Source organism: Eurypyga helias, unplaced genomic scaffold, assembly GCF_000690775.1.
Source record: "Eurypyga helias isolate BGI_N326 unplaced genomic scaffold, ASM69077v1 scaffold34785, whole genome shotgun sequence".
Taxonomy (NCBI): Eukaryota; Metazoa; Chordata; class Aves; order Eurypygiformes; family Eurypygidae; genus Eurypyga; species Eurypyga helias.
Window position 1 is genome coordinate 6,730 of NW_010250189.1, and position 12,959 is coordinate 19,688.

Consider the following 12,959-nt stretch of genomic DNA (forward strand, 5'->3'; position numbering starts at 1 on the left):
GTGAGAAGAGCTGCTGAGAGGACAGCTAAGACTCACAGAGTAATCTCCATTTGTGTTGGTTTAGTGACTTCCAGAACCAGGCTGGAATCACAGCTGTGGTCTCTGGGTATTAGAACAGCCTAGATATGAAAAGCATCCACAACTTGAATAAAAAGAAAGACTGTTACCATGAAATTATGTGCATAGTTGAAAAACTGTTAAGAAATGCAAATCTGGAAACTTTAATATTTATAAGACCTTTATTTCAAACAGGTTTCATGAATTAAGAAGCTGTAATACAATAAGGAAAAGTGAAATTATGAAGCCATGTGGTGAGGCAAAGAACAGAACTCAGTGTAGTCAGAAATTAGGATGCTGTAAATATCTAGAATTTGTTTCTGAACTACCTGACTAAAAGTCAAAGCTTTGCAGTGCTTAAATTCAATGGAATTACTCCTGTGAGGAAAAAAATGTGTGAGACCAGAATCATGGCTTCTAACATAGTACACACTGTTTCATAACATGACAATTCACAATACAAATTCCTTCAATAAAAGCAAACAAAACAAGATACATAATGTGATTGTATATAAAAAAACAGTCAATACAGTTTCAAATCAAGACATTATTCACCATGAATTACTGAAGGATTTGTACCAAGTATTAACGTAAAAAAGAAGATGTGAAGGTCTGAAAGAGTAACCATGAACAAAAGTGTCTCCACTTTTCTGAAGACTCTTCAAAATCAAGAGGCTTGACAATAGGCTGCATAACCAAATGATGCACCTGTCTGCAGTCAGAACGTGTTTGCCTTCCGACGCATGGCTGTGTGCATGTAGCACCGTTTTGTTCCTCTTTACAAAAGCTTCACTTGCACGTACCTACCCTTCCAGTGCTGTTTCTTCTAATGAGTTGAAAACTCTCAAAGACAGTCACAGATTTCAAAGACAGATTTACAGAAAATGTCAGCAATGGGGAAAAAAGAAGATTAAATTAGATTCAAGTCTAAAGAAAAGAAAAAAAAACCCAGTAGTAGTTCTCTGTGTCAGCTATCCTACCCAGAGCTGGTAGCATGTGAAACGTCTTGATGGCTTAATAATATTTCACAAAACAATACTTCCCCATGCCACTGCATTCCTCCGTCCCCATCCAGGTTCTGTTCAGCCTGATGAGTTACTCCAGGAAATAAGCCTGGTCTTAAGTCATAAATATGAGGATAAAACTTGCTCAACCCTTTTGAAGGCAGCGAGACGAATCACTTGCTGATACATCAGCAGCTTGTTATCGTGAATCTGGAATTTGAAAATGTCGGAGGAGTCACTGAAATTCCATGTGCAAAAGGAACAAAGTCTGGTCTGTCACTCCAGTGGCACAGACACATTGCGATGAACGGGTCCGGATTACTTGAGGGTGAAATTCACTCCTGTGCAAAAGGCAGCAAAACTATATATAACACATAAATGGAGTGAAAATCACCATGAGGTGAGTTGAAATTGTTAAAACTGGACCCTAGGCTATTCAAGCAGGGTCAAGGATAAAACAAAGTAAAACGGAGGCAAGGATGAAACATAAGGTAATACAGTTGTCCCCGATATCCATACAGTCAGAGAGAATAGAAAAGTGTGCAACAATTTGCAAAAGAAAATAGATGCCAACCAAAAATGCAAACTATATCTGCAGTTACTGACAAAGGATGCTCTTTACACCTGATATTTATACTCCCTGGGAAACAGTTGTACTTGTTGTCTGCATTTATTGGTAAAGAATGATACTTATATAAACCTGTATTTATGCTCTACAGGAAATACTTGTTTTATTCAAAGAACTGAAAATATAAATTCATCTAGAAATGAACACTCAGTAAGTGAAGATGTACATGGTACACCATACAAAAGCCTCTGTATTCCTTCTGACTGCTTACAAAAGTTAATGATTTAAGTAAAAGGCATCATATCCATCTGAAAATTTTGGCGTAATGTTAAAATCCATTGAAACAAACCGTATTAAACAATGTCCTAAATTACAGAAAACTTTAAAAATAGTATTTTAATTAATAAAATTAAAAGAAAGACATAATCAGAATAACACTATATCTGTAGTATTTACTAACACCTAACTCTAGTTTTTCATTGTCCATAAATGGTAAATGCCAGACTCAAAAAGATATAGTACTACGAAGATACTACTAAACAAATCTCAGACCATTAATTCTTTAAGTTTGTTGTTTATTTGCACCCACAAACCAACTTCTGCCACATCAAAATAAAAACAAAAAGCGGATTCTTTTAGATCCACACTTTGATTGTTTCTGCATTTGATCTTATTTCAGAAATACTTCTCCAAACACAGTAATGCCCCAGCTACAGGTGCAAATCTGAAAGGCTAGATGTTTTCAAGGCATCTCACATACTTTTGAGTATGTTTCATGAATATGTCATTGAATGGAATTCATACAATTTCACTATGTGTATATACTAAATACCACTTCAGAAAGGCAGATAACACCAACAGAATGGTTCATCTAATACATTATGGAGGAATGCCAACTAAACATTGCTGTCATAATGTAAAATACAGCATGCAGTATTTTCAAGGCATTTCATTGCTTTTTAACTAATGCAAACTACCTTTGAGGTTAATAAATATCATTCCTCTTTTACATATTTGGAAAATGAGTGTGTGTGGTGTACCCCAGGTGTGAAAAAGCTCGGTATGAGATACAGTTGGAGCACATCACCAGCAGTCAGTGAAGTATCCTAATAGAGAAGATCAAAACACTGACATGTATCTGATCAAGGTAATATCCATTTCCTGAGAAACGGGCCTGCTGTCACCAAAGTCACTTGGTGAAACTGTGGACCTGCTGGTATTAATGACGATTTACTGGTGACTTCAGTAGGGCCAGGAATTTCATCCAATAAAACTCTACTAATACAAATTATACTCTCTACTGAAGTTACCATAGAAATCTAAAATGCTCATGAAGCAACAAGCTGCACAGCAGAGCTTGAATATACTTTGTTTGGTGAGATAACTACAAGGCAGTGTAAATCGTAATTTAGGAGCACAAGTACAAGTTTGTATTTATAGTAAACAGACTACGATAAAAATGTCTTTAAAAATTCCAGCTACCTTTCCTATATCTCCACATAGTAAATTAGTATGATGATACCACCACCTGCTCCTAAGCACTGCTACAATATAAATGTTAAATAATAATATTACTTAAGTTTCTGGGATCAAAGTCTTATCTGTACTCAGTATTTTATACAAAAATAACTGAACTTTATCCCAAAACAATTACCTAAGTGTCTCACTGACAAATCTTTGCTTATAAAAGCCAAAGGATTGTCAATAAAATAATCAAATGCTCTTAAAAAGTAAATACCAAAATAGTTTTAAAAACGCAACCAGAACAAATAGGCATGCTCCCTTTTTCAGTCACTGCCATAACTCTCCAGAATCATACTCATTCCAAAATACTACTTTATATAAAACCTTGTTTACTTTGGCTTTCTCACTTATAAACAACACTCTAAGACCAAAATAAACTGAAGACTCTTCTTTGCAATTTGTTTCCGCTTTCATCTCACATAACTGATAAATGCACTACTGCATTCCCTCTTTTGGAAACTCTCAACAGACCTGGTGTTTATTAAACTCCACTCAGCGTCTTTATCAAAGAGTGTGAAAATGATCATTTCAGACTTCCCTGTACCTCTACACTCCTCAAAAAGAAGCTGCTTCCTTGCGTGAAGATGTCATCACAAACCCAGCACCAGATGCACTATACATTTAGAGTTCCCCGGAATCATTGCAGTCCAAGGAGACCTCCAAGTGGCATGAGTCGCCTAAACTATCCTCTGGATCAATGGTGAAGCCCTGTCTTTTTAATGTTTTATGAGCATTCATGAACTTCTGGAGGTACTTAGAGGTATATAGCCAGTGATGCTTCAAGACATCCTCCATCTCATAGCATTTAGACTGCCTGGCATTCATTTTTCGGAACCTCCTAAACAGTTTGTTTCCAGATTCATTTCCTTCACTTGCCCAGGCACCAATGGACCCATCTCTTTCAATGATTTCAGGAACATGAGCAAGGGTTTTGTGGAAATAATTTGTAATCTTGCCTTCATATCTGTACTTAAACTTTGTAGATAGTAACTCAGCAAAACGCTGTGAGTTGTAGCTATACTGGCACAGCAATTCTGGACACTCCTTGGCAGGGCATGAAGATCGCCACACTGGCTTCATCTTCAGATAAAGGTCCATTAGTTCTTTTAGGGCTTCATGCCTTTCCTCACACTTTATTAATTCACATACTGCCTCTACTGTCTCTTTAGACATGAGTTTTCGAGCAAAATTTCCACTCATCTTCAACATGGGCTTCAAGTTCATCTTCTTCCTGAGGTGTTTGTCAAGAGTCAACTGCCACCTCTTCCTCTCCTCTTTAGACACATCAGGATTCTTGTAAACTTCACCGATCTCCATCTGGAAAATCCTGTAGAATTCTGTTGCATTGCCAATGTCACAGTGCAACGCATCTATGGAGGGAACGGTCTCAATGAAAGGTTTAGCTGAAACACCCTTCACTCTGTCACGGAGCTCATCAACAGATTCGTGATATGGGTTGGACCTCCATATTTCATACCGCTCCAGATTTTCAGCATGGCTCCTGGTTATGGAGTGTAAGACCAAATTCTGGGATGCCTCCAGGCGGGTTGCGTCACACAGGGTACAAATGTAAGTGGAACCTGAAGCCTCCATCCCTTCCACTTCCCGCACGAGTTTCTCATCGTATCCTGTACCCCTAAAGATGAATTTGAATGTTCTCAGGATGCCTCCCATTTCAAGTAGCAGTTCACTGTTTTTCATAGCCTCTCTTTCTGCTATGAGGGGGCTCAGGACTGCCGTCAGAGTTTCATGATCTGATTCGTCAGCCAGCATAAGGCACAAGGGCTTGCAACACAACTCTGAATTGGGCTTTACTTCTTCAAAGATCCTCTTGCTTTCGTTACTGTGGGCTATAGCAATGTTCATGACTGTGAAAGAAAAGCGAACAGCCTTCTCTGGGACTGCAGGGCCACTTCCATGCTTCTCGCTGACGTCTCCCATTCCATCACAGGACTCTTTTACTACCACAGTGAAGGGACCATTCAAATAGTCATCCAGGTTTTTGGCTTTCATGCCTTCCAAGATCTCCTCCTCCATGTCCTTCAAGGCACAAACCAAGGCCGCATCGTATCGAAATCTCTTTGCAATTGTGTCTACTGGGTAGTCATCGATTGAGAGTGGCAGTCCTGATAATCCATCTATAATTCCCACTTCTGTGTTAGTGGATACATTTTTCAAGGGAGGTTTCCACTCAAACTGATGATAACCTGGCAGGAGGGCTTTCTCAGCAGTGCGAAGAGCATGCAAAGGCTGGAAGATCTGCCTCCCAGTGACAGCTTTTACGGTTCTGTACATTTTATGATATTGGCTACAGCTGAGAAATGTGTTGACTCGGATTGCCAGGCAGACAGCAGGGTGAAGTCCAGATCCCCTCCCTTGCATTATAGCCTCCAATTCATCTGCTTGTCTGTGTTCATTTTTCGCTCTTAAAGCTAGCAGGAACAGAGTCATGCAGACAGCCTTTATATCACCACCCTCTTCTTTCTCGGCAAAAGCCTTGACTTGACGCTTCAGTTCTCTCAGACGATGTTTCTGAGCTCTCCTGGTCAAAGACAGGAGATGCTGTCTCGGTCGGCCACCTTTATTTATGTGGCTGTACAGCTCTCTATCTTTCATCTCCTTGTGGCTGGAGAGATGTTGGCCATATTTTCCATGTGATATCTCTTCATCACATTCCTTTACAGGGCATCTTATACCCAGGCCATCAAGGATGCTCAGGAAGGATTTCACTGGGGTTACCAGATCAGTAGGGAAGCAAGGATACCAGCAGGAAGGGCAATAGCTGCCCATAACCTTGATACATTTAAGGATGCAATTTCTGCAAAACAAATGTCTACATGTTGTTTCCACTGGATCTGCCAAAATATGCTCACAGATCTGGCAAGAGATGGATTTAATGAAATCTACTGGGTAATCAACTGCAAGCAGCTTGGTGCTGATGTGTATATTCTTGCAATTGACAATCTCTTTCATTAAATCTTTGTTGTTTATCTGTGCTTGCTTCCTTATGCCTCTGTTTATTCGAGCGTGTTCCGCAACGGTCTTCACACGTTTGCTATGTTGTACACTGGGCAGCTGGCTCTTTCTCTTGACTCCCCAGCTGGTAGTGCGGCACACATCACAGTTTTGGGAGTGGGGTTTCCACTCCATCGTGCTGTTCCTTGGAAAATATGCTTCACATGGAGTATTACTGAATTTTTTATACATAATACTCCAGCAGTTGTGACAAAATCGAGTGGGGTGGATAGTATCAACATCCCCTCTCACATCAATCTTAAAAACCTTAGTGATAAGTTCTGGCCAAGAGGTTGCTTTTTTCTCTTTCTTTCTCAGAAGCCACAGAGTTTCATCATCTACTGGCCCATGCACTGGATGGGTTCTCTTGTAACAGTCACTTTTAAATGAAACTCCACAGATGCGGCAAAGTTGTTTCAGTTTCTTCTGATGAGATTTATTGTCTTGGTTTTTCATGTCACTGGCATCTTTCGCAAGTGCCTGCCTATTGCCCATTAAGTCCATCTTTTCTCCTCCTCGTGCTGCTTCATCTTCATGCAGTACGATTTCTTTGTTTGAAGAAGCAACCTCTTCTGTCTGATCTTTGTTTCTGTGCGGGGTGTCATCAGAAGGTGCTTTTTCAAAAGATCTCACTTTAAACAGTTTGAATTTCCATTCAGAAAATTTTGTATATGGATGCTGAATTTCTTCGGGCAGGTCCATTTGCAATGCTACTGACATCTCCAATCTGGCAGAAACCAGATCACCTGAGAAAGAGAAAAAAGCCATAAATTAGCTTATCTTCCAGAAGTAACAATGATGCCATGTTTTTTTAAAAGAACTGTTCTAATAACTTTAACTGAGAAATGCTTTGAAAGTAAGTTATTTATCCAAGACACCTACTGAACTGAGAGACCCAGAACTGGCTGTCCACTCAGTGTCTCAGATAAGCACCTAAATGTGTTTTGACTTTGATGCTGAGGCATGTCTATTAGATCGCTGATGCACCTTACAGAAAGCCATTAGTCATAAGGTATGAATACCCAAATCTGCCCCTTTCTTCTTGTATCTGGCTGAGCTTACCATAAATAAAGCTACTATAGAGAAGAGAATTACATTCTGAAAGTTTGGTGACTTTTTAATAGGAAACTGCCCTTGGCTGGTGTCTAAAAGATACAATTTTGTCTGCCTCATGCTATACTATCTAAATGAGGAGGACCACTGCTCCCACACTACTTGTTAGCCTTGATCTGAAGTAATACATGCCATTCTACACAGGCAGAGCAGCAGGTACTGCTCAATCCCAGTGTCAGCTTTATTCAGGCCCCAATGTTTAAGGCAGTTTAGCATGCACTTAATGAATGCGAGTAGCTCCGTTAAAGCAGGATGAGTGTAACCTCTCTTGATGCAAAGCACTGTAGTTACCTGAACCCTAAAGGAGATATGGCAATTTATAGTGGCTGCAGATTTGCTCTAGAGAGAATATTTATACATTGTAAGTTAGTCATCTGTTCAAGTACCCTGCTGAGAAATCTCTCTGTAGGGATTACTGGTACTGGAAAGCTGAAGATGTCTGTTCAAAGTTTACTCCAATTTTAGCTTTCATAGAGATGCATCCAAAACCAATATCAATGTGGTTGCCATGGAAATATAGTATTGTATAAAAATACACAACTTTCATCTCAGACACTGAAACTTTTTGCTACTGCATCAGACTTAGAAAACAAAATTGTGTAGAAACAATAACATAATTTACTAACCTATGTTTTGTTACCTGGTTATGAGAAGTACACAAAGTAAATAAATACTGTAGAGAAGATTCAATTATGTTTTCTGATTTATTTCAGTTTTACTGATCAGGTTAGTGTGAGTAATAACAACGAGGAAAAATATAAATTAAGACTATATACTAGAAGTAGAAATGGTGTGGGTATGGCTGTGGTTTCTTTAACTGATTATATCACCATTCAGCAATTCCCTTAACTTGCCAGAAATCTCAGTCCAGTGTCTGTTCAGAAGGTGTCCTTCATAAGAAATATGTCCAAGTCATGGTCTAAAATAATGATGCCCAGGGTGTTTCTGAGATTATTTCATTTATAACCTTTCAATAAAGCATCATTTCAGTACAGTCTTTCAGAGTCCATTGGGAAAGGACTGCATGCTTTGATTAAGTTCCAGATCCAGATTGACATATCGGTCTGCTCAGCTCTTTCCTTAAGAGCTGCATTTAACTTCAAAATCGTTCATTAGGCCTTGGCAATTAAAATTTAGGTTTGTTTTTTTCCCAGATTCTCTTAATTTCATCCCACTGAGAACAAGCTGCCCATGCCACTGTCCCCATCTGCCTGCGTTGCTCTGTCCAGCTGCCTGTGCTGCTAAATATCTCTGTCTGCACGGTGGTCCCCTGCTGTCCACCACGGATCCAGCCTGGCAACATGCTTGCTTGTATTCTGCAGTTCATGGATCTGTGGTACGCAGTGCCCAGATGTATTCAGAGCATTACTACTGCATCACCTTCTTGGCTGCATCCTGTGGCAGTCTTAGTGAAATCTATCCACCGAGCAATAATCTGTTTGCCCCTGAATAGTCCTGCATTCCTATTATTACCTGCCCTGTGATTGAATAGCGAGTTGTCCTACACCATCCACAGATCCTTTTCTTCCACGTAACGCCTTACACTACTTTGTGTAATTTCACCATCTCCAGCAGCACCTTCAGAATATCTTAAACCATAAGCAATGCCCCTCAGGGCAGTATCTAAGTCACCATAACAGCCAGCACCAAGTACATTTAGAGCAAAATATTTAACACTTTCTCTACTCTTCTAACCCTTTCACTGACTGCCATGGTAGTGCCACACTCATCTCCAAATCCACAACCTAACTCGTGCTATTAATCGCCAGCTGCTATGAATCAGGCAGGGTTTACCCCTGCTAAAGAAAAGTTCAAGTGTTATTTTCCTTTTTTTTCTCTTTCACTGAACATGCCCTGAAAGAAATGAATGACAGAGCAGCCCTGTCAGGTCACCCAACCTTCGCCTTCTGCAGTAGATAATTGTTGGCAACAGACTACTCATCAAAGGCTTTGAATTGCCTAGCTCCCAGGCAGTGGAGGTTTCGGCAGCTCTCTCGGGAGAGCTAGAAATATTCCCAGTGCTAGGAATATTTCCTGCTACTCATGATAAATTTGCCTGTGTTCTGTTATTCTAGTTGGGGGTCACACTGAACAATCTTTCTTCTTCCTGCCCACCACATTCCTGAACCCCAGGCATGAATTCCCAGCCACGCTTATTTAATCAACTCTGACAGCTATGTTCAGTATCGCCTCTTTTTATCTCGAAAAGGGAAAAGAAATCCCTTTTCTTCCCAGCTCACAATATTTCATACATTTTTGAAAACAAGCAAGATTGCAATGCTTTTACTCGCATCAAGAAAGACCTTACTTTATAGACAGTCTCTCTGAGATGAACAGAACTACCTCTGAGATGAGGAAGCATATGTGAAATAAAATCATTGACCTGCACATTAAACCAGGAAAACGAACCAACACTTGGATGTCCTACAAGCAGCTGGGATGCTGTCATTAATACTGCCAACCTACCTTTAGCTGTCAGTTTGCAGAGCTGCTGCTATGACTGCTGAGTTTGCTCCAAATGTCAAGCTTGCTTGCTCTCTCTCCTGCGTGCTCTCAATCTTTCTGTGTTCCCTCTGCTTTTTAAAGACACTGCAGTGCTGTTTATTTCACTTATCCCTGTCCCTCTGAGCTCCCAGTACCACCCTGGTGCTAACCACAGGTTACTTCAACTAAACACAATACAGAACTCTCAAATCCAGGTGGCACCTGGCAATTTATGAGGCTTAACCACAAAATTCATATAAACAAGGTCTTCTTGTGTGAGACTCCTGCGCTCTGAGATAAGTATGCAGTCTCCCTCTGAGGAGCACCTGCACTGGTTTTTAACACAGTTTTGCATTTGGCTTTCTTTATAGTTTCAGAATTGGTGTCTTCACTGTTAACTCTCGGAGAGGAGAACATGGTATCTGGCCACATCACTGTCCCACATCAAAGCTATTTCACTGAAGGCCAATGGCCTGCTTCCTCAGGTCAACAGCAGCCAAGCTTCTGGGGTTTGAGTGAATTGACAATGGCAATCACAAAATGTCCCTTCTTCTGATACCAGTATTTAATTTTCAAGGAAATTACCTCTTTGGTGATGTACATCTGGGTCTTGAAGACCCTGGGCAGGGAGGACAAATCAACAATGCAAAAGCTAGCTATATACATATTGTATTGAATAACAGGTAGATATTATACCAGGTATTGACCATGGGCGGCCACAAACAGTGGGCAGTAGAGTCTCTTCTGGAGAAACCCAATCGAACACCCATGCTTGGCTTCCACAGAGAAACTGTCTTAAAAACTGACTCAGAGTGGAAAGAAACAAAATTCTGTCACACAACAGCACCCTAAAAGTTTTCAGTCCCCACACATAACATTGTGCAGAAATTCTAGAGATCCATCAAGTCCTTCCAAATGGGATATAAGTTCATACTCCAGAAGTAAGATTTTGCAGCAGCAGCATAACTACATGAACACCTCAGTATTTACCTTTGTCAGGAGATTTTGTGATCCTACAGGACTCAAATCCATTTCTAACTTGCACTTTGTTCCCTGACAAGGTGGCTATAAGGGAGACCACTGTGTTTTCACTGTGGCCAAGGATCTCCCAATTAATGCAGTTCCTGCCTGACAGCATCTTAAACAACACTGATGGCAGCCACAGGGAAAATCAGCAAAAGTTGTAATATTTGGCATTTGCTATAGCTAAAAGAGGTGAGATGATTCCCTCCTTATTATCCACTCTGATGTTATTGTGCTTTCAATTCTTAGAATAATAGAATCATTTACGTTGGAAAAGACCCTTAAGATCATCAAGCCCAACCATTAACCTAGCACTGACAACTGGGTCCACCACTAAACCATGTCCCTAAGCACTACGTCTACACATCTTTCAAATACCTCCAGGGAGGATGACTCAACCCCTTCACTGGGAAGCCTGTTCCAATGTTTGACAACACCATTGGTGAAGAAATTTCTCCTAATATCCAACCTAAACCTCTCCTGGTGAAACTTGAGGCCATTTCATTGTGTCCTATCACTTGTTATTTGGGAAAAAAGACCGACACGCACCTTGCTGCAAACTCCTTTCAGGTAGTTGCAGGGATCAATAAGGTCTCTCCTGAGCCTCCTCTTCTCCAGGCTGAACAGCCCCAGCTCCCTCAGCTGCTCCTCACAGGACTTGTGCTCCAGACCCTTCCCCAGCTCCGTTGCCCTTCTCTGGACACGCTCCAGCACCTCAATGTGTTTCTTGTAGTGAGGGACCCAAAACTGAACACAGGATTCGAGGTTCAGCCTCACTAGTGCACAGCACGGGGGCACAATCCCTGCCCTACTCCTGCTGGCCACACTGTACCTGACACAGGCCAGGATGCCGTTGGCCTTCTGAGCCGCATGGGCACACTGCTGGCTCCTATTCATCTCGCCGTCCACCAACACCCCCAGGTCCTTTTCCGCTGGGCAGCTTGCCAGACATTCTTCCCCAAGCTATTCATGTAAGACAAAGTCTTGGAGAAATGGTTAGCCCTGCATGCCACATGAGAGGCCAACAGTTCCTCAGCAACCATGTGTAATGATTCATGCCAAAGCAAGTAGCGTATGGAGAAAGTAAACAACGTTCAGGGCCAAACCCTGATATCCTTGCTCAGATTTTGACTCCTGCAAAAGCCTAATGTGAAATAAATCCCAATCAGAAACAACCGAGTGGGAGTGTCAGAATAAGGTAGAACAGAAATCGTAGAGGTTGTTACAGGCCAAGGCAGTGTGGGGCAAGGATGTCACGGCTGAGACATTTATAGACCTCTGAGAATCAGGCTAGGTCCTGAGCCCAGCTCTTCCACCTACTCCCTGTTTTGCCTGGACTTCCTAATAACCTGCCTGTTTTTACTATTCACTCCCTAGCATTTGGAGAGACCTTTTCAAAAACATATCAGATGGAGCTGCAATGCCAGGTATCAATCAAAATCACTCTCTGCACTCACATACTATTTTCCTCCCTTATCTTGAAATGGCAGATGCAGCTCTATAACACTATGCATTGTTAGTACTGAGGGATGCGGGGCTCTTCGAGAAGCAGTTTAGTAAATCTCTCCCTCTGGGGTGCTTATTCAAAACTTCACCCAGGTAGCTGGCTACCTGCCCCATTCTCCCAGGAGCCCAAGCTCCCACGTAAACAGAGTACAGGCAGCACCTTGGTTATCAAAGGAGCCACATGAGCATATGTAAGTCTAGTCAAGTGTTTTACTTCCAGAGCACCCAGGAAATCACCTTGAAAAAAATATTGTCTTGTAGGGATACTGCAGGCAACTAAAGGTTTTAATTGATCTTGAATTGCTACAGCTTTGGGTGCGTTTTATGTCCGTATGAATATAATTGTTCAACAGTTGGAGCTATGCAGATCCCGTGCTGGAAATTTTTTTCCCTGTGCAAATAGCACCACCGAGTGGAGAAAAGCATTTTTGCATTGGTTTCTGTGACAGCATGGGCATTAATACGTGCCTATGAGCCTAAACTTCCCATAAACCACGCAGATTTGGAAACTGCTCTCAATAAAGGCATTTCATTTACACTTGGAATAACAACTCCAGATAAGTTCCTTGAATTCGCAATTAAAACAGGCTGGACGTTACTGCTCTAGGTACCTCAGAGCATTACTAAAACCGGTATTTTTCAGCCATAGAAAATTCTCCATCTAA

General features: G+C 41.2%; 1 protein-coding gene across 1 annotated transcript; it reads right to left on the bottom strand.

Annotated features, from left to right (window-relative positions):
- Positions 1 to 3,774: 3,774 nt before the first annotated feature.
- Positions 3,775 to 6,888, bottom strand: RAG1 (recombination activating gene 1). Its single transcript, XM_010151602.1, has one exon. The coding sequence runs from the start codon at positions 6,886 to 6,888 to the stop codon at positions 3,775 to 3,777; it is 3,114 nt and encodes a 1,037-aa protein (XP_010149904.1).
- Between the last annotated feature and the right edge of the window lie 6,071 nt (positions 6,889 to 12,959).

Coding starts and splice junctions, on each gene's coding strand:
- RAG1 (XM_010151602.1), bottom strand. CDS start 6,888: ATGTCAGTAGCATTGCAAATGGACCTGCCCGAAGAAATTCAGCATCCA.